Source organism: Coptis chinensis, chromosome 9 (genome assembly GCF_015680905.1).
Source record: "Coptis chinensis isolate HL-2020 chromosome 9, ASM1568090v1, whole genome shotgun sequence".
NCBI classification, from domain to species: Eukaryota; Viridiplantae; Streptophyta; class Magnoliopsida; order Ranunculales; family Ranunculaceae; genus Coptis; species Coptis chinensis.
The window spans coordinates 16941713-16964982 of record NC_141464.1 but is presented as its reverse complement, the minus strand read 5'-3'; the positions used below and the strand labels follow the sequence as shown (position 1 = coordinate 16964982).

General features: G+C 36.8%; 1 protein-coding gene across 1 annotated transcript; it reads left to right on the top strand.

Annotated features, from left to right (window-relative positions):
• The first annotated feature begins 1970 nt into the window (after nt 1-1970).
• Nucleotides 1971-19505, top strand: LOC147475047 (65-kDa microtubule-associated protein 1-like). The gene is made up of 10 exons (XM_086582247.1): nt 1971-2165; nt 2715-2817; nt 2911-3111; nt 3192-3446; nt 3560-3775; nt 6908-7063; nt 7152-7463; nt 8028-8115; nt 18728-18876; nt 18961-19505. The coding sequence occupies exons 2-10, from the start codon at nt 2746-2748 to the stop codon at nt 19267-19269; spliced, it is 1758 nt and encodes a 585-aa protein (XP_086438373.1). The 5' UTR covers nt 1971-2165; nt 2715-2745; the 3' UTR covers nt 19270-19505.
• Nucleotides 19506-23270: the final 3765 nt, after the last annotated feature.

The following is a 23270-nucleotide window of genomic DNA, read 5'->3' as shown; positions in this document are numbered from 1 at the left end:
TATTTCAAAACCATATTTATACCTTTTTTCCTTGGCTATCCACGGATGCTTGGCATGGTAGTGGAAATGGCAGTGCTTCCAGGCGTGGTGGTCTTTTAGAAACATCACAGTCTTTTGGACTTTCGAATTCACCCAAGAACTTAAGCGCATAAACCACGTTTGGGAATAAAATAAACCTCATTTCTTTGGCCTTTTTTGCATTAGTGTAAAACATGGTTTTACAGTTGCATCCCATCTCATATAGATACCTAGCTATGAAATTTACATCGAAACGCCAATTCCTAAGCAAGTCTATGTCCGAAACTAATTAACTTGTGAAATTCTCGTTTCACCACCGCCTCCATATTGAACTCAAAGTTGTACAACTTGTTAATTGTCACCACGAAAATCTCCATCAAATGGGCTAAAGTCTTTAGATCCGAATAGTGAGGGGTCTGGGGATGGTAACTACGGAAATGAAAGTATCCATCATTGTTACATATAGCCACAACTGCTTCTGGTCTCTTGCAAATAATCCAATACTCGTCAAATGTGCTCATCTCTACTTGACGTTTCCACTAATAGTGAGCTTTCATTCTACAACAATTCCTCTCTTTAGTCTTTTTAGAATCACCATCATGATATAATTCAAAAGGACTTTGATATGCTTTAGTCACCATGCATGGCTGAAACAAAAACCCAAAACAAACCTATATAAGTTCACTTTAGAGAGCGTACTACAGTTTAACTGAACTGAACATGATCAAATTAAGACATCTTATCTCCAACGTACGACACTATACAAGTCCAGTTTAGACAGCGTACTACAGTTTACCTGAACTGAACGTGATCATATTACGACATCTTATCTCCCAAGTAAGACACTATATAAGTCCACTTTAGACAACGCACCGTTGTTTACCTGAACTGAACTTGATCATATCAAGACATCTTATCTCTCAAGTACAACACTATATAAGTCCACTTTAGACAGCGTGCTACAGTTTACCTAAATTGAACATAATTAAATTAAGACATTTTATCTCTCAAATACGACACTATATCATTTCACTTTTGAGAGTGTACTACAGTTTACCTGAACTAAACATGATCATATTAAAACATCTTATCTTATATGTACGCCACTGTATAAGTTCACTTTAGAGAGCGTACTATAGTTTAACTGAATTGAATATGATCATAGTAAAACATCTTATCTCAAATGTACAACAATATATGGTGCTATAAAATTTGAATTTGGATAACCTGAAAATACACGCTTAATACGATTTTCATTCCTATTTTGCTTTACTTTTACAACATGCGGAAAGAATCCAATGATCAAAGTGACTTGGGACATTTAGGATGTTGCTATTAAACTGACATTTAACTAGAATGTAACATAAATATTTATAAGCGTAATAAACTTAAATGTAAACAATTAATTTGAGCCTATTATCAAGCACACGGTTACCTGCAGTGCTTTTCTGAATGATTTTCTTAGATGAAGAACTCTAGAATGAAAGATAATGTATCTTATCATAGTAGAAATGGAAGGAAAAAAAGAGAGGGGAAGGAAATTGGGCGGGAAGAAATTAAGTTTTCATTGGAGACTGTGTACTCAAGAGTGAATATTATTGAGAGAGAAGAAAAAGAGACGTCCAGTGTGGGTAAGAATATGAGAGAGAAAATAACTTCTAATGTAAGAAATGTGACTAGAGAGTGGGAGATGTTCAAGAATTTATATATAAATTCTTATTATGTTAATTTTATTTTTTTCAAATAAAAATAACTAATATATAGAAGGATACTAGAAGTACTTCACACTATCTTCAAGTGGGGGCCACATCCGGCAATAATAAAACTTGTACGGGCAGATTCAAGGGGTTGTTCTGTCCTCATTTCCGAGTCAACCTCCGATCCACGCATTTTCCGAAAAAAAAAAAAAAAAAACAAGTTAAGCTTCTAAAGCGGGTCCCACAAGTCTAAGTAACTTTTACTGTGTATCCAAATCCGACAACTTTGTCCACTCTCTCACTCATAATAATAATAATAATAATAATAATTCTCTCACTACTCACACTAGAGTGCCAAAACCCACAGATCTAAAAAGCTAAACATAAAACACGAAAACCAACCAAACCAAAAACTCCTCATCTCATACAACGATCTAGCTACTCTTCTTGGTAAGCGAAAAACTCTCTCTTCAACAACACACTGCTGCATTTTTTTACCTGTTTTATTATAACTATATATATACTACTCTAATATTATTATGTGATCTAGTTCTCATGTATGTGTCACTTATAGTGAGTGAGTGAGTGACTTGTGATGTTGACATGACGAGTGTTAGATTAATATATAAGTGGTCCTGACTCAAAAACAAGTTAATGTCTACTTGTTTTGTGTTGTAAGCTTGCCAGATCTTGATTTTGGGTACCAAGATTTGTCTTATATGATAGTTTGATTATTTACGGTGACTCAAACTCCGTATTTGCGGTTGCATTGGTTTTATTAGTAATGCAGATAGAATGAACTTATGATGTAGATCCACTGCTATATATAATATATGTATGCATGTGATGTCTATTATTGGTAAGATATTAGCTTAATTATGTCTGCGAATTGATTATATCCAGTGAAGTATGTTAGTGTTCCTCTTAGTTTTTTGATTCTGTGGCTATTTGTGTTACATTTTGGGTTTTCAATGTGAATAAATTACAAGTTCTGTGCAGGTGAGTGTGTAATCTAGTTGAATTAGTAGGAATGGCTATCACGGATGCTCAGAATACACTTAATGGAGATACCACTTGTGGGTCTTTACTGCGGCAGTTACAGGTAGTGGAAGTCGCTCTCACAGCGGACTTTGTATGAATTGTAATGTAGTTTTTGTAAGAAGACCTGATAATATTATGACTGCTTTTGTTGCAGCAAATATGGGATGAAGTGGGTGAGAGTGACGAGGTGCGAGACAAGATGCTGCTTCAGTTGGATCAGGATTGCTTGGAAGTTTACAAGAGAAATGTTGACCAGGCTGCAAACTCTAGAGCACACCTTCTACAAGCTTTGGCAGATGCTAAAGCTGAACTCTCTGCTCTTGTCGTAGCTCTTGGAGAGAAGTCCTATGTTGTTGTGAGTAAACACCTTATTCCTGATGAATCTCATTATTGACATTTCCTTATGGGTGGTTTGCTTGATACTTTTGTTTATAGCCTGACAAGTCGACGGGGACAATCAAGGACCAACTTGAAGCTATTGCACCTGTACTGGAACAGCTGTGGCAGCAGAAAGATGACAGAGTTAAGGATTTTGCTGATGTACAGTCGCAGATTTACAAGATTTGCGGAGAAATTGCTGGCTCGAAACTTAGTGAAGAAGCAGGAATACTTACTGTTGATGAGGCTGACCTTTCCCTCAAAAAATTAGATGAATTTCATTCTCAACTTCAAGAACTTCAGAGAGAGAAGGTCATACATTAAACCTTGTTTCTTTATGATATTTTGATTTTAATGTTTGTGATCTTCCTTAAAAACTTTACATCCTCTAAGCTGATACCTACTTTGCCTTTCTGTTTTAACAGAGCGACAGATTGCACAAAGTTCTTGATTTCGTAAGCACTGTACATGATCTCTGTGCTGTCTTGGGGATGGATTTTTTTAGTACCGTTACCGAAGTTCATCCTAGCTTAAATGACTCTGTTGGCATCCAATCCAAGAGCATTAGCAATGACACTCTATCCAATCTTGCTAGTACAGTATTGCTACTGGAAGAAGATAAGAAGCAGAGGCTGCAAAAGGTAATCTTCATGGTCCTGCATCTTTAGTAAACTTAAAGATGCCCAGACATGACATATGTTTCCAGTTGGTCTTGCATTCGTGGTGTAATCTCAAACTGTCTTTCTGGAGTACTTTGAATTATTTTGAGTGCCATTTTTCCGCACCATCCAATCGGCCAATACCACTCCATTTCGTTGTGGATAGTTGATCTAAAGTAATAGTTCATTAGATGGTACACATTCAAACCGACATTTTAGTACACACATGGACACTCCTACTCGTGCACTATGTCCTTTCACATTTTGCTAAGATAAGTATCTTTTAATCAAATTACAATTGCCTTGCTACTAGTCTCAGTATCTTGATAAAGTTGTAATATAATGCATTGATGGATACAAAATGAAACAGGTATCTTTTGACTCCCCCTCTTGCAGATTTTCATTATGATATGCATATGCTGACCCTTAGCACTTGTACACTTCCTCCTGATTTTTTTTTTTTTTTTCAAACAATCTTTTTTGGTGGATAAGTTAGTCATCATATTAAGTTAAAAGAGGAAAAGGCCTCCTTGCAGAAATATACAATGTACTGTGGTTTTTTAACACTTAACAACAATGTAGAAATTTTCATGACATTTATAGCAACCTACTATCATGAATATCACAATTTTACCAAAAAGTGGATGGATATCAGTTAAGTGCTGATGTGTTATTTTCTTTTTCATTTAGCTTTTTTCCTTTTTCACACATGGCTTTATAATAGAACCTTACATGAAACGAAACCTCACACCTCATCACCAAGGTGCTCGTCAGATGACCTCACACCTAAGATATTCATGCCTTTTCAGATTAATCCCCCAATACCTGTAATCCGAAGAAAAAAAACCCCCAAATCTGGAATCAAACTCAAATTGGACTAATCGAAGAAGAATTTAGTTGAAATGAGACAAATCGAACACTTTGTTGAATTGCTGGACAAATAACTGCATTTTACCCTAATTCGCAGGTTCTCCACAAAAGATAGTATGGGAAATCACTGAATTTGACGACATTGAAGAGATTGGGAAAAATTGACCAACAAAAAACAGAAAAGGAGGAAGTATTTGGTGATTAATAATATCTTCAAAAGCTATTTCGTGAATGAACAATCTTGAAAATATGGGGATTTTCTTTTGAAGAACGCCAAGTTGGTTTATGGTTTTAAAGAGATAAAAGGAGGGAAAAATGAGAAGGTTACAAAACTGAGGGAGGTAAAAGAAATCACGAGAGTGCATTGGTGCTTAGGTGTGAGGTTGATTACACATCAGGTTCTAATTTAATGCATTGTGTAAAAGGAAAAAATTATAAAACAAATAAATAATTACACATCAGCTGTTAAGTTAACTGATGTCCATTCATTTTTCGCTAAACTGGTGATATTCAAAGTAATAAGGTGCTATAAAAAATTAAGAAAAATTCAAAATTGCAGTATGTTAAAATGACAGTAGTACGTTGTATATTTCTGCAATAAAGCCATGGTAAAAGGTATACAAGTTCTTTAGGTGCTTATCATCTTTACTCCTCAGGTGACACGTGACATATCATATTTGCCTAATCTTCTAGCATGACCTCAGTAGTATGGTCTTAACTCCATTTGCTACACATGCATTTGCTCCATACCACCACCTGCTATGCATGCACTTGCTCCACATGCACCTACTCAAGCATATCTTCACCAATCACAACCCGCCACCATACTTTCATCATGACAACACTATACTTCCACATTTATAAAATTCAAACTCTTAAAACTACATTGTTTTAATTCCACACTATTAAAAAGAGTGGATATGTAGGCATCTTCTCCCCCATAGAAGACTAGCCATTACTAACACCCAAAAACCTTCTCAATCTCAACCAAAGTACTCATTATTTCTGGATATGTAGGCATCCAAATGAGGTGATATGCATTACTCTAAAAATAATGAGTATTTGTTGGTTGAGATTGAGAGGGGAAGGTTTTTGAGTGTTGGTAATGGTTGTTCCTGTGAGAGAGAAAATACCTACATATCCACTCTCTTTAAGAGTGTGGAATCAAGCCAATGTAGCTCTAAATGTTTAACTTTTATAGATGTGGAGGTATGATGTTGTCATAATGAAATTATTATGGTGTTGGCTTGTGATTGGTTGAGTAGGTGTAGGTGGAGCAGGTGCATGCATAACAAGTGGAGTTAAGATTATGCTGCTGAGGTCATGTTGGAAGATTAGACAAATATGATATGTCACGTGTCGCCTGAGGAGTAAAGATGAATGTATACCCTTACATACTCCATATACAGTTTTTTTCATATTAATTATATGCTACTAGACAAATATATATACGTGTTGTAGAAATAAGTTGAGGATATTATCTTGGTAAGAATGGTCTTACTAAAAAAGCCGTTCTAAAAACTTCCAACCTTCGTCATGCATCAATTGTTATTAACATGATTGTTACCCTCTACTTCACATTCAAATTTTGCTAACTCGTAAATGTGTAGGGTGGTCTTAATAAAAAAGCCATTCTAAAAACTTCCAACCTTCGTCATGCATCAATTGTTATTAACATGATTGTTACCCTCTACTTCACATTCAAATTTTGCTAACTCATAAATGTGTAGGGAAAGCGGTAAGGGAAAGAAAGCGGTGTTAAATCACTTGTTGCCCAGAAACAACTCCTAGGTCTGACTAAGGAGAAGTAGATGTACTTTGTTTTGATAATCCTCGTGACTAGGGCATATCTTTACTGAAATAGTCCATACTCCATTCACATCTTGATGCAGCCAAGATTGGCTTCAAGTCTTGTCAGTTCATATAATTGATTAGGACTGATCCCAAGAGAAGAAGTAGATGCTCTATCTTGCATTCATGCCGAAGAACGCATTAGACCGAGAAAAGTCCAGTGAAGACCATTAAGGCATGTACTCACCAAATCAGCGAGTGGATAAAAAGAAATGTTATGGTTAATGTATTTTTTCCATGTGCAATATGAACCAGAGTCACAATGATCCATAGTCTTCATGCATATTCATAAAGTGTCAGGGATACACTTCTGGAGATACAAAATTGTTAGTGCATAAATTGTTGTTGTCTAAATTCTGGTATGAATAACTACGGTAACTAACTTCTATTCAGCTTCAAGAGCTTGCGGTGCAACTTTCGGACTTATGGGACTTGATGGATACCCCTATTGAGGAGCGGAACTTGTTTGATCATGTCACTTGTAATGTCTCAGCTTCGGTTGACGAGGTTACCATCCCAGGGGCCCTTGCTCTTGACTTGATTGAACAGGTTGGCCAAGTCTTTTGGTGGATATGTACTGCTCATTTTGATTAAATTCAGTTGTTGTACTTTGATTCTTCTTGTTCTTGCCATGTAGGCAGAGGTTGAAGTTGATCGACTTGATCAGCTAAAAGCTAGCAGGATGAAAGAAATTGCTTTTAAGAAACAAGCTGAGCTTGATGAGATATATGGCCATGCCCACATAGAAATAGATCCCGAAGCTGCTCGCGATAAGATCATGAGTCTGATTGACTCTGCAAATATTGAACCTTCCGAGTTATTGGCTGACATGGACAATCAGATCGTAAAAGCGAAAGAGGAGGCACTCAGCAGAAAAGATATTTTGGATAAGGTCGAAAAGTGGATGTCAGCTTGTGAAGAAGAAAGTTGGCTCGAAGACTACAATCGGGTACTCATCTATTTATTTAAATTGTCAACAATGTCCCCCTTCCTATCAGATGACTAGCAGATATGTAATACCGAGTGAAAATAGGTTTTGAAGTCCATGAGGGTTTCATCTTTGGCTACATTTGTCTGTCTTCCTCTACATCTTTGTCGGAGGATGCGCTCGTTCCTTACCATCAAAGATCCACTACCATTTCTATTTGGTTTACATGCTACTCAGCTAGTAGAATTAATTGGGAACAGTTGTCCACTAGCATTTCCTAATACTCTACTAATTATACTTAAGCAATTTGGCTTGGATCTACCTGACCCGGGGCTGGATGCTACCACATGTGACTCTGCCAGATGTTTAGTCTGTCTTGTGTGTTTGCTTGTTTTTTAGGGAGGGGAACATGTATTATTTTTTTCACTTTATGGGTTATGGAAGGAATCACTTTTTGAGAGACTTGGGAAAAGGGACAGAGCTTCCCAAGTTTGTTCTGTTTCTGTTTCTGTTTCAGTTTTGTTTGTTTTTTCTTGGGGTACATCTTATTACGTCTTTCGTATTTATTTGAGCTCTTCTGTACAGGACGAGAACAGGTATAACTCCAGCAGAGGCGCACACATAAACCTCAAGCGCGCGGAGAAAGCTCGTGTTCTGGTGAACAAAATTCCAGGTATTGTTTATCTCAAATATTAAATGGACATGGCATTATTAAAACTAGTGCAGCATACTCCAAATATACATGTTTCGTTTTTCGTAGAATATATTATTGTGGTATTCTGCATGCGTTGCTGTGCATATGGAAAATTGAGGCTATTGTTGGGTTTTACTACCTGACTTGTTGGAGCGATGGAGCGATCTTTTAATTGATCGAAAGTCTGCAATACGTATCTGTTTTTGTTTTTACGGTTTTCAAGTTCTCTTATCATCTTATGAATTTGAGATGAAGTGCTCCTAGGCCTGCAATATTTTATTTTTAGCATATATTGCAGGATATTTGGTGGTTTGATTTGTGTGGCTGTGTTTCCTAATGTCTTCTAGATGATTGTTGTGTAACGTTATTGCTACCTAAAACACGTGATCACTGGTAAAGAGTTTGGCCATTACTTTTTGATAGCTTATACCTGGGTACCCAAGAAAGAAACTGGATTTACCATCCTATACTCGATGTAAATCTCCTTGGTCAAGAGTATCCTGCATAGTTGCAGCAACGCAATTTTCTCTCACTGGTGGTGTCACATTTCTGTATTTGTTTTTCTTTGTCTCAATCAATTGAGTATTTGATTGGTCTGCATCAATTCTACCTGTTAAAATTCGTGTCTACATTTCTTAGCAGTTCTTAGCTGTGACTCGAGTCATCTTCTAAGTTGTGAACTTAGCCTCAGGGCTTATACCTTATCTGACATTTGTCATTTATTTAGTTTGTATTGATGTGTCCCTCGAGGCTACAGGCTCACGTTTACATCTTAATGTCTGCCGCCTTGTTGGACATATATGAAGCTGGTGACCTGATACTTCACTCCCTTGAGGCTTTAAGCTAAAGTTCAAATTTATCTCCAACCTCACTTGCACAAGGTTATTGGATGTCCATACTTCCCACACCAGCTGAGAAAATAAATCTTGTTTATCTCCCAGTAATTTGCCATTGCCATTGAAGTTTTATGTTATAGATATTGTGGTCTAAAGTCAAAACCCTTAAAAAAATAAAAAACACGAAACCCTTCAACCTTTCTATACTGGACCATGCATATGCCACTAATTAACAATGATATATATACTACCTATTTTAATGGACCATGTATCTCATGCTAACAATAAAAAAGAGTAAATGTTTCATAGTGATACTAAATTAATAGTAGATAAGCTAACCGCTAGTATTATATACATGTTGAAATTCTCTGGTACAGGTCGTGTATGCATCTAACCGAAACATCAGATTAATTAGCATGCAAATTATGTACCTTCAAATTGCTAATAGTAGCATACCATAGCACATGAATTTCAACTGTTACTTTACCGGTCATATATTGATAAAAGCATATTCAGTTATGTCAATAACAAGAAAAACGTTAGCCATGTTTACTGTACAAACCTTAGAAGCTTGATAAGCATCTCCTGCATGTGTCAGTAGATAAAAGGTGTTGACCAAAAAGTCTACTAACTAATCACTGTTTCCGTCCTTGTGTTTTTTCCTTTACTAAGAATTAGTACACTTTGTATGCATATGAAACAGTGCATGAAAACTTTTTGCTTAAAGTTTAAAAGAGGTCCTTGTCAATACTATTACATGTCAATTCTCCCTCACAAACACAAACGTAATTACTTACTATTGCTTTATTCCTTTACTAATAATTAGTATACTTTGTATGCATGTGCTGGAAAAGAAACATTGCATGCCACGTGTCAAGTCCTTATGCATCATCTTTGTATTTAGTGCAAAGATTTTATGTGTTATAACAGGACAAAACAAGACTAGGCATATAGTTTACAATTACTGACGGCCCAAAACTAACTATATGAAACAATGGTATCTGTCTTTTAGTGAATAGTAGTTTTGTCCTTTAGTGAATATGATATGCTTTACATCAACAAGTAAATTGGCACTTCAATCCAAATCAGACTTTTGATCCTCTAGATTCCAACTACAGTACCACTTTAACAATAATAAAAATAACGTTTTATCACGTAACTGAATTGCATGAAAATAATAATACCCAGCGGAAGCAATCTTATATTACTAAATATTGCATGCACTATTCAGTATGTGATATATGTCACCCTCTTTTCTTTTATTGTATGTCTCAATACTCTAAAAAAAAACACCTTTATTAATTAGAACATACAAATATGAAATTACTTTATATCATATATATTTGTACAATAAAAAAAAAAATCAAATCTGATTATTCTATTAAAAACAAATCAAAAATAGATTATAGTATGACCCGCTCCGATACCAATTGTTGGAATTACTTTAATTATACATCTTTAACATGCTAATCTATTATTGATAAAAAAAAAAGAATTAAAAGAAAAATACCTTTAAAGCCAGAATTGGAGATTGACAGTAAAGATAAACTTTTCAAAGCTGAATCCAAATCACTTAGTCTTCAGCTTTCTAGTAGTATTCACCACACAACACACCACAAAACACTTTTGTTTTTCTCCTATTTTTAGTTGTACTTTTCCTGGAAAGACTAATGGTCCTTTTCTCCAAAAAGTCATTCTCTCTTATCTTAAGAGGGCAAGTCCTTGCCATGCAAGTATTTGTACTTGATATACTAAAACACTTTTAATATATATCTCTTTAATATGGAAAGTGCTCATTAACAAATCCATATTTACAATAAGGCCCTTGGAACTTTCAAGAAAGTTCTATCCTACCATTAATAATATCTAAGTCTCTTCACCTTATTTGTATTCACAATTAGACAATTGAAAATTTGTTCTTCGCTGTCACACCCATGTCTAATTGACCCAATGTGACATTTAACATCAATTGAGCATTAATAAACTATTTCTTATACCGGCCGGGTTTGAGCTCAATTAGTTATGTCACAATTTCCTAATACGTAACTCCGTAGAGTGGTAGATTCAAGACGTCTTACATTAGAATTCGTGATTCAAGACGTCCTACATTCATTACCCAAAACGTCAAGTCTAGTCTATGAATAGACATTATTTATTAACGTCTCAAAGTAATAAATTTGAAACACAATGAATTTCCACAATTCCTTAAGTCTAGGGATTAATTGGTAGAGTGAGATTTGCACACTAACCTTAATATCGAATTTATAGTATGTTCTCATTTTGATCCCCTCAGTGTCTGTCATGTGACTACATCAAATATACAAACTTAGAGTCATACTCAAATGAATGAGATATCATCATCCTATCATATAGCAGTTATGTATATTAGTCTTATAAGTGAAGCGTCCAACTTCACTCCTAACTGTGAGCATTCTAGGTAAATAGATACAATCAAATCTCCCGTATATGACTCTTCATATGCTTGATTGTTCTAATTCTATTATTTATGGAACTTATGGTTTCATCATATGATATTAGTACACCCATATGCATAATAATAAGATTTGTGTATTTAATCATAATGTATAAATAATAAATGTTTATTGGCTTTGTAAAGGCCAAATATCCCAACAGTCCATACTTCACACCAGCTGAGAAAATAAATCTTGTTTAACTCCCAGTAATTTGCCCTTGCCATTGAAGTTTTATGTCATAGATATTGTGGTCTAAAGTCAAAACCCTTAAAAAAAAAAAAAAAACGAAACCCTTCAACCTTTCTTTACTGGAGAGTACCAATTTGGGTTCTTAACCGGTATTTTCTGCTTGAAATTGAGTGTGATAGTGATGCGAGGACGCAATAGACTATCATGTGCACAACACATGCATAATGCTACAGCTAGAGTTTATCTTTTATTCTATTTTTATTTTGAATCCTTAGTTAATTAGAATTAGACTAGCTTCTATTTTAGTTTCTCAAGTTCTATTATGATTAGGATTTGTTCTTTTTAGCATCTAGTTCTCTTTATAAGTAGATGTAAACCTTAAGATTTTCAGACTTGATTATTATTATTGAATTAAGAGAATTCGTTTTTCTATTCAAACCCTAGTTTTTGGGTATTTCCATAAACTTTCATTGGTGTTTATCATCAAAGATTGCTTCCGCCTTCGAGTATACATCAAATTGGTATTAGATTCTTTAAGATTTTGGGTTTTTCACAATGGTAAATCACAAAAAAAGCAAGGAGAAACCACCTACTTTGACGACTCGTGTTACCCGCATTGAAGAAGCACTAGACAAAATTCTATTGAAGGTGTCAACCCCGCATCATCAGCAACATACTCCCATCCTTCTTGAATCGGAGCAAAACTATGATGTAGACAGCCTCACTTCTTCGCGACAAAGCTCGTCACCGTACCTTCCCACTGCCTTTTCTTTACCTGAAGCACCTAGAGAACAACATCAATTACACCACCATCGCATTGCCGCATGGATGTGTGACCCACAACCCCTGCCAAAGTTACCCCCACTCAAACCCAATCACAGCCACCACAGATGTGTTGTTGCAAGTGCACCAAGGAGAAACCAGACCCGACTTCTCCAACAACAACCAATTCGAAATTTTGAGGCTTTACCACCTTTCCCAGATCATCACCACCAACCTGGTATGACTTTTCACACAGTAGATCTAAATTCACATCAGACTCTACGACGACACAGAGTTCGAGATGAAGATGAAGATAATCTTGGCCATGAAGACAATGTTTATTACCAGCAAGCTCCTCATGAAAGAGGAAGACGACCCATCCTTCCTTTACACAGCCATCATGCTCAATTGGATATTCCCTCACGGGCTTTTACTTATCAGGCCCAAGGTACCCCAACCCGTCCATATGGGCCTATTCATAAAGTCAAGGAGCACCAAACTAATAGGCATGGTCGTGATAGCCACCAACACAATGGGCCTGCTACTACCAATGGTGCACCATACGACCTTGATCCGTACATTGACTCTCCGCCTATGTCACTACGTGGAAATCGTCGACAACCTCTTTGGTTAGCCCCTGACCCACCAGATCCTTCTGACTCTTCCTCTAGCCCTTCTCCACCGCGGCGCAATAACCACAATGGTCGCAACCAAAAGCGTGAGCTTCCGAAAAATTTGCAAGATACTGCAGGTAATTTTGATATAAATCGTTTATTGCGAATTTTAGAAAAAACTCAGATGGGTGATATACGCTTAGATGTGCCAGAATTTGAAGGACAATTGAAGCCCGATGCTTTTGTGGATTGGTTGAACAAAATTGAGAATTTTTTTGATTACAAGAATATGAAAGATCGTGTGTTAAATTGGTAGCCACCAAACTTAAGGGTTATGCACTCGTTTGGTGGGATGAATTGCAACAAACCCGTGCACAACACTACCGCCAGATTACTACATGGGATAAGATGTGCCGAGAGTTAAAAAAAGAATTTATTCCTCATGACTATGAAAGGGATTTATTCATGCGCTTCCAAAACTTGAAACAACGGCTTCAAGGTGTGACTGGGTATACTGAGGAGTTCCTTTTGTTGTGCACACGGGCTGATTTGTCTGAATCCGTCGATAAAAAAGTTGGGTGTTATTTGAATGGGTTGCACAAACCACTTCGAGAGGCATTAGCTTTCAAAGATGTTTATGATATGTCTGATGCCATTAAATATGCTCTCAAAGCTGAAGATTTGTTTCGCTCATCCCCTTCAACTATTGCTAGTGCCACTTCTACCCATGTTACTTCGTCATCCAAACCTCCTCCTACCAAAGTGGGTCCAATCACATGCTATGAGTGTAAGGAAATTGGACATGTTCGTAGTGACTGTCCTAAGCACAAACGCGTGGGTTTAACACAGGATGAAGAAAATCTCACCCATCCGGAAGAAGACGGCACTGAGATTGATGGCTTTTTGACTTATGCAGATTCCGGTTGTCCCCAATTGATTGTTCGCCGTTTTTTAGTTACTCTAGTTGTTAAGCATGATCCTATGTCATGGCTTCGTCATAATATCTTCCATACTCGCTGCACTTCGAATGGCATGTTGTGTAATGTTATCATTGACAGCGGTTCCAGTGATAATATTGTTTCTAAAGATATGGTGGACAAAGTCGAAACTTCAAGGATGAGCCACATCCTGAACCTTACACTATTTCTTGGTTACAGGATGTTGCCACAGTCAAGGTTACTCGCCGTTGTCTAGTTTCTTTCTCCATTGGTCCTAAATACAAGAATGTTGTTTGGTGTTCTATTGCACCTATGGATGCATGCCACTTGTTATTTGGTTGTCCTTGGTAGTATGATCTCATTGTTACTCATAATAGGCGTGAGAACACTTATACCTTCACTTTTAGTGGTGAGAAAATTGTTTTGGCACCACTGACTCCATTCCGCCCACCTTCTCATCCACGTGCACTAGTGAAACCAGGTTTTCTAGCAGACGGACGTAATTGCGGTATATTTCTTGCTCTTACTACGTCATTTCTTGCAAGCCCTACTACTATACCACCTGTGTTACAACCAATGCTAGATTCATATTCTGATGTTTGTATTGAGCCTATTAATGGAGGATTGCCCCCTTTACGAGATATCCAACATGCTATTGATCTTATTCCTGGAGCTCCTCTCCCTAACTTACCACATTATCGCATGGATCCTTCTGAACATGCCGAGTTACAGAGGCAAGTTACTGAGTTATTAGCTAAGAGATTTGTCAGAGAGAGTATGCCCCTTGTGCTGTGCCAGCTTTACTTACTCCTAAGAAAGATGGGAGTTGGAGGATGTTTGTTGATTGCAGGGCTATTAACAAAATCACTGTGAAATATCGTTTTCCCATTCCACACCTTGAGGATATGCTTGATTCATTGCATGGTGCTAAGGTGTTTTCCAAGCTTGATTTGCGATCTGGATTTCATCACATTCGTATCCGCCTTGGAGATGAATGGAAAACTACCTTTAAAACAAAGGACGGTTTATATGAGTGGTTGGTCATGCCCTTTGGTCTTTCTAATGCTTTCTACCTTCATGCGTCTTATGACTCAGGTTTTGAAGCCTTATTTGAATAAATTTTGTGTTGTCTACTTTGATGATATTTTGATTTACAGTTCTTCTGAGTCTGAACATATGAAGCATATTGAGATTCTTTTGGGTGTTTTGCGTACTGAGAAGCTTTATTTACAACTTAAGAAATGTTCTTTCCTGGTTGACTCTGGTATTCTTGGGTTTTGTGGTTTCTGCTGTTGGTATTCGTGTTGATGATTCCAAAGTCCAGGCTATTATTGAGTGGCCTATTCCTTCTACAGTGATTCAAGTTCGTAGTTTTCATGGATTAGCTTCTTTCTATAGACGATTCCTTCATAATTTCAGCAGTATTATGGCTCCTTTAACTACTTTGACGAGTGAGAAAATTTTCAAATGGACTCCTGACGCTAATGAGGCATTTGACTTGATTAAGAAGAAGATGACTTTTGCTTCTGTTTTAGTTTTGCCAGATTTCACTCAACTCTTTGAGGTGACATGTGATGCTTGTAAGTACGGCATTGGTGCTGTTTTGAGCCAAAATGGCAAGCCGGTTGCTTTCTATAGTGAGAAACTTACTGGTGCTAAATTGAATTATTCTACATATGACTTGGAGTACTATGCAGTTGTCCAAACTGTACCACATTGGCATCATTATTTTATTCATCGTGAATTCCTCATAAAGTTTGACCATGAAGCTCTTTGTTATCTTAATACTCAGAAGAATGTTTGTACTTGACATATCAAGTGGAACTCTTTCTTGCAGAAATATACTTTCCACTTACAGTTTCAGGCTGGAAAGGATAATCGAGTTGCTGATGCTTTGAGTCGTCGTTCGCATCTCTTGGTTACTCTCTGTACCTCTTTGTTTGGTTTTGATGAGTTACGCGACTTATATGCTCAGGATGCCTATTTTGGTCCTTTTCATATCGACTGTTTAGTACATCATGGTGTATCTGGTGAATTTTTTCTCCATGATGATTTCATATTTCGGGGTTCACAGCTTTGTATTCCCGTTTCTTCCCTCCGTGATCAGATTATGATTGAAATGCATGTTGGGGGGTTGAGTGGTCACTTTGGGATCATAAAGACCATTGCCTCTATCAGGGAGAAATACTTTTGGCCTACTATGCGTAGAGATATTAACCGGTTTATTGAGTGATGTTATGTGTGCCAGACAGTGAAAGGTAAGCACACTAATGCTGGTTTGTATACTCCCACTTCCCATTCCCGACAAACCTTGGGTTGATGTCTCTATGGATTTTGTGTTGGGTTTACCACGTTCTACACACGGAAAGGATTATATTTTTGTGGTTGTGGATCGTTTCTCCAAGATGGCTCATTTCATTCCCTGCACTTGTACTACAAATGCTGCACAGGTTGTTCATTTATACTTCCGTGAGATAGTTCGTTTGCATGGTTTACCTCGCATTATCACTTCTGACCGAGATGTCAAGTTTACTAGCTATTTTTGGAAAACATTATGGAAGCTTTTTAAGAGTAAGTTCCAATTTTCTACAGCTTTCCACCCACAGACTGATGGGCAGACTGAGGTTGTAAATCGTAGTTTGGGAGACCTATTGAGGTGTTTGATTGATGATAATCCCAAATCTTGGGAGTTTGTTCTAGCACAAGCAGAGTCTGCTTATAATAACTCACAACCGTTCTACTGACTCTTTTCTCCTTTCATGATTGTAACTGGAATGACTCCTCTTACTATTCTTGATTTTGCTCTTATTCCATCGATTGTTCCCGTTTGTGCTTCTGCAGAGGAATTTGCTTCCCGGATTCACCTTGTTCATGAGGATGTCAAGAAGCGTTTGGAGAAATCTTATGCCATGTACAAGACTAATGCAGACAAATACAAGCGCTTGGTGACTTTCGAGGTTGGTGATTTGGTGATGGTTTATTTGATAAAAGAACGTCGGCCTTCATCTCACAAGTTAATGATGCGACGATTTGGCCCATTTCCCATTGTCGTCCGTCATGGAGAAAATGCTTATGAATTGGACCTCCCTCCCGAGATGCGTATATCTCGCACTCATAATGTAGCGGATCTCACTCCTTTTGTTGGCGATAGTATTCCACCTATTCCCCTACCTATAGATCATAGTGTTGTTCACCATCTTTTCTACAGATCGGATTGAAACTGTCATTGATGTTTCTTCTACTACGACTTCGCCCGAGGTACTTATGATCGTTATTTGGTGAAGTGGTGTGACCGTCCATTCTCGAAAATTTATGGATTTCGATCTTTGCATTTCAACTCATGGATCCTACTTTCTACCGAAGTACAAGGACTTAATCTCGAGGACGAGCTCTTCTCAAGCTGGGGGAATTGATGCGAGGACGCAATAGATTATCATGTGCACAACACATCATGCATAATGCTACAACTAGAGTTTATCTTTTATTCTATTTCTATTTTGAATCCTTAGTTAATTAGAATTAGACTAGCTTCTATTTTAGTTTCCCAAGTTCTATTATGATTAGGATTTGTTCTTTTTAGCATCTAGTTCTCTTTATAAGCAAGATATAAACCTTAAGATTTTCAGACTTATTATTATTATTGAATTAAGAGAATTCGTTTTTCTATTCAAACCCTAGTTTTTGGGTATTTCCATAAACTTTCATTGGTGTTTATCATCGAAGATTGTATCTGCCTTCGAGTATACATCAGATAGTGTGAGCTATACGTGGTTCCTTCTTTTGCCTTTTTTTTAATAGTACTTGACCTTTTTGGTCTATCCTACATGTTTTATAGAGGAATATGATTTTTTTTCCATTTGACTTGTATTTTTATTTGTTTTTTGTCAAGAAACCTTACATGTGGACGTTGGTCTGTCTTCCCATGTTGTTAATACTTGTAACCATATGAAGAAAAAATTAAAACCCTAAGAGGTCGAATCAACCATCTCGATTAAGTGTTAGAGCTATCACCGTATCTAGCAAGTCGATCTGCTAGTGTACGTATTCGTTATTTAAACACATGTTGGAAACATAGTTGTTCAAACTTGAAAGTGACAACATAAGCACTTGATGTCATACACTCATACAATACATTTAAATTTGCTTCCCACGTATAGTCTTTTCCTAAACTTTTTAATCCCCATTCAACTTGGGGAGAACATTGTGGATCATTGTCTTGTTCTTTTTCCAGTGGCTAAACGTGTATGGGATTTATGAACTTAAGTACTTAGAAGCCTCTATTAGTGGTCCGGTTTGTATGAAGCAAAACCTTGTAATTTGCAGTGCAAATGTGTATTATTGTGACAAGACGTGTGCTTGTAGGGGTAGACTGTGGTCAGTTACCGATATAAACCCAGTACAATGTCATGCTATTGATGAAGGTTTACAAATGGAAGCAAAGTTAACACAAAACAGACCCAGACACATACACAGATGCGCACACACTTTTGAATATTTTCAATAGAGGTGTTTTAGGTGGTATGCGTACCAGTTACTGACACTAAAGCCCCCAAAATGTCTAAGTTAATCTTAATTTGAGCAGCAAACTTCTCGTATACAAAGGGTGCATTCTATATGGCGTACGGTGTTTTTGTAAATGCATGCCCAAGTACTGTACCCTACGTGAAAAATGTAAACAACCTCAAAGCAATTATCACCATTTTATTTATCTTGGTCAAATCACTGTGTGTGTGAGCATGATCTTTCTGTTGATTATCGAAGTGATTTCTTGGCTGCAGCTCTTGTTGAGACATTGGTGGCTAAGACTCGGGTGTGGGAAGAGGATCGCTGTGTGTCATTTGTGTATGATGGTGTACCTTTACTTGCAATGCTAGATGAATATGCCATGTTAAGGCATGAAAGAGAGGAAGAGAAGCGGAGAATGAGGGCAAGTGTTTAATTGCCCATTATATCTTCTGTATTGTTGCCTTTTGTAGGTAACCAAGCTTTCTGACGATGGTATCATGTGCAGGACCAGAAAAAATTCACCGAGCAATTAAGTACAGAACAAGAGTTCAGTGCAAGACCAAGTCCCAGTAGACCTCTTGGTCCAAAGAAGGTGGCTGCTCCTCGTGCAAATGGAGGTGGGGCAAACGGTACTCCCAATCGCCGGTTGTCACTGAACACTAACCAGAGCACTGGCAATGGTTTCAAATCCACGGCTAAAGAAGGAAAGAGGGATAACACGAGACCCGTAGCTCCTGTGAACTATGTTTCCATCTCGAAAGAGGACGCAGCTTCATTTGTCTCAGGTACTGACCCAATGCCATCTACGCCATGATAAATACTGAGGGATAGATTGAAGTAGGTATGTATGTGATCACAATATCAAGGGAATGTATCTTCTAATTAGTGAGGATAAATTAGAGAGCGAGGAGCTGTAAGTTAATTATATTGGAATTTGCAAGTTTTTCTATTAACCACTTCCATAGGTGGCTCTTTGTTAGGAATATTTAAATCTAGCTAGTCCGTAGCAACCTTTTCTTCCCAGTAAAATCGTTTTGTAGTAACTGTTTATATGCTTTTGGCCTCGATTTCGTTTGTCTTTTAAGTTTCTTAACAGGGTCGAAATTCTAAACATAAATTTAGGCCCAAACACATAACTTGACCAATAATTTTGGTTTTAGGGCTGGTTAACCAATAATTATAGTTTTAGGGCTGATATCAACATCTATCATTAATAATTTCGCTATAAGGATATTTTCGGGCTAATATCAGCAAGTTATTTTTTGTTACTACCAATTATGACTTTCTCTGATATATATGTAAACACCATTATGCATGTATGGTATGCACTGTATGTGTATACCAACATGCACACACCATTATGCATATATATAACACACATGCAAATACTACTATACATGTATATACATGTATATAACAAACATGCAACATACTATTATGCATGTGTATGTCACACATATACATACTATTATGCATGTGTGCAACAAACATGCAAATACTACTACCACACATGCACACACCAGTATGTATGTGTCCAACAAATATGCAAACACCATTATGCATGTATGATATGCACTATATGTGTATATCAACATGCACGCACCATTTTGTATGTGTATAACACACATGCAAACACTACTATACATGTGTATACATGTGCATAACAATATTATGCAAATGTATACCACACACCATTATGCATGTATGTAACAAACATGCAAACACTACTACTATACATGCACACACCAGTATGCATGTGTCCAATAAACATGCAAACACCACTATACATGTGTACAACATTAAATAAATGAAATTTCTCATGTTAGTCAACATAAAATGTGAGTGTGTTGAGGGTCAAAAACAGAATTAAAAAGTCACGTAGGATTTTGATTTAACTGATAAAAACTTAAACGATGGTAATATCGTCTTTCAACAGTGATCAACCCGATTTGTCCTTAAGCCATAATTATTTGCCGACCTAAACTATAAGCTAAATTAATCTCCAATTCTGTCCTATGGGCCTATTATTTGAAGTCCAAATATAAATATACTGTTGGACCCTTGATGCAATGCTATGGGCTCTCCCCCTCATATAGATGTGTTCAAGCAGAAGAAAAGTGCTTTCATAGCATCTTCTACCGTGGATTGACTTCATACAATCATACGGACACTAGGCTAACAGCGCTAGACCAAAGTAGATGTGACTGAGGATTAGTCTAACCGCCTGCTATTTTTCCGTTTCATCACTTTAGAAAATGTTCAATTCAAGTAGGACGAAAAAATGTCCCAAAGTATCTTCATTACAACAATGTCATGTGACAAAAACTGTTAACTTGGCATTCTAGTGCCAACAGAAGTGCGTGTCTGGTACGAACATCCACATTTTCTACCAGCAAAAAGATTGTGTATCAGTGTTCCATGTTGATATAGAATGGGCATTCTCTTAATAACTGGTAACTTGTACACTTGGCATGTAGGATGCTGATTGCTTTGTATACTCTGTCGTGGGCAAATATCGTTAACTAATATTTCAGCCCGTGCTTTTTTTCATTTTATATCGAGATATCGATAGAAAGGTCAATATCAATCTTTAGTTGAATGGTGTAGGAAAGAGCCGGAAGAAAGGCGGAGGAGAAAGATGGACATGCGTCAGCGAATCATTGGAAATCAAGTATGGAGTACTATAAAAGGAGGTTATAGTACTTTCCAACCACAGATTGGAGACAATATTATGCAAAGTTTTGAAAACCTTAAGGGTACGACAAATCGAACCCTAGAGGAATTAGAATATGGATGTTCGAACACATACAATCCTTCTGCACTATTACCCTCTTTAATGCACAATCTTGCTCAATTAGAACATGCAAGAGACCAAGAAATAGGCAATTGCTACCTATGAGGTTATCCTACTACTAGAAACTTGTGTCAATCAGTTAGTCAACTCTCTTGAAGAGAGTAATGAAAGAGAGCTCCATAACGAGTTCGGAGAGTCGGAGAATATGTGAGATTAATTTGCTTGAGAATAATGACCAACTCTTAGGATATGATGATAACGCTGAGGATGATTTTTGGTTATCTGATTCTTCTGAGTCTTTAGTTGTTCCTCTAGGCCACTTTAGTGATAGTGATGATGAGGAACTAAGAGAGGTAGTGACTACTCCATCTCATGACTTGTCTTTTAGTGATCCTCTTGATGTTACTTCCTCATGTCCTATTTTTAATGATCATCTTTCTACTAATTGCACTCCTTGTATAAGTAATAACATTGATGGTTTGTTGAGTGATTCAAATGAAAATTTTCATGAGATGTATGTTGCACTTTTAAAGAAAAATCATGAATTGCTTGAACAAAATGAGAGGTTGGCTAAAAGGGTAATATCTCTTGAAAGTGAAAACACTGTTTTGAGTTCCAAAGTTAAAGAAAATATGTGTGTTGCTAATAAATTACAGGTAGAGAATGAATCTCTTAGAGATCAAAATACTTCTTTATAACGTGAATTTAGCATAATTAAAGAAACTCAAAAAGATATTGAAACTGTGTCTGATCTTTTGAAGCAGAATTTGGACCCCAATATAAAATTTTCTAGTTTTTGTAGGGGTGATGAAAGTTTGAGTACGTATTGAGAAGTGTCCAAGTGTTTGTGATAATCTTGTTATGTGTTCTCAGTTAGCTCCATCTTCTTTAAAACTAGGGGTACGTGTATACCAGCTAATGTCCCTTCCACCTCCCATGTTGATCGTACTAAGCAGCCTATCATTTGTTATTATTGTGGAGGTGTAGGTCATATTAAGTATCATTGTCTTGTTCGAAAAAACAATTTTCAAGTTTGGCGTAAATCTAATAGTCATGACCACCCGTTATCATTTTTGAACTAGGTTCTACAATCACATGCTCCATCTCATGACATTGTTAAAGATGTTGTTATATCTAATATAGCTAATAGACTTATGAGATGTGATTATAATTTTCCTAGGAATCGTGGTAAGAAAATGGAAGTGAAATATAAGCAGACACAACCTAGACACCATTTAGCTAAGGTGCGTGTCGTTTGGGGTGCGAAAAGATGATTTGAAAGTGTTGTCGGATTTGCGAAAATCTGATGGCATAATTACAATTTGTTAAGAGCATTGTCTTATGTTAGCCTACAATTTATTGCATTTGTATATCTTATTAGGTGATACATGGTATAATTAAGTGTTTGTTTTGGTTAAGTTTGGAGGTGGTTGTTTCTACATTGAGCATTACATGATCTTTTGTTTGAGAATGGACTATTTGATTATCTGTGTAATATTGCATGAATTCATAAGGTAGTGTAAATCCAAGGTTTGGATGTGTGAAGTATTCGTCTGCTAGAGACGTTAACTGTAGCGCTTATGGGAGGCAACCCATGTTTATATTTTTGTTCTATTTTTATAGAGTCGTTTGTGCACATATCTCATGCATTCCACTCTAGCACCTTTTCTCTGCATTTTTGGAGATGTGTAACTCTATGGGATCAAACACGTGACACATTTTAGTCGTCTTAGTAAATTGGTTCCTTTTCTATATTATCATTGTTACATCTTTTGTGAGGTACTAATTTTTACAGATGACTCAGATATGTTTTTTCTTTGTTCTTAGAGCTCTTGGTAACCTCTTTCCTTATATACTTTTACTTATCTATACTATGTCAACACTAAGGACAATGTCTATAATAAGTTTGGGGGTATGTAACCATCAATCCCTTTTTCCTCTTTCCTTTTTATTCTTCGCCATCAATCCCCTAACCCGTTACAACACACAATAAAAAGCTTACCCAGCTGACGAGTTGAGAA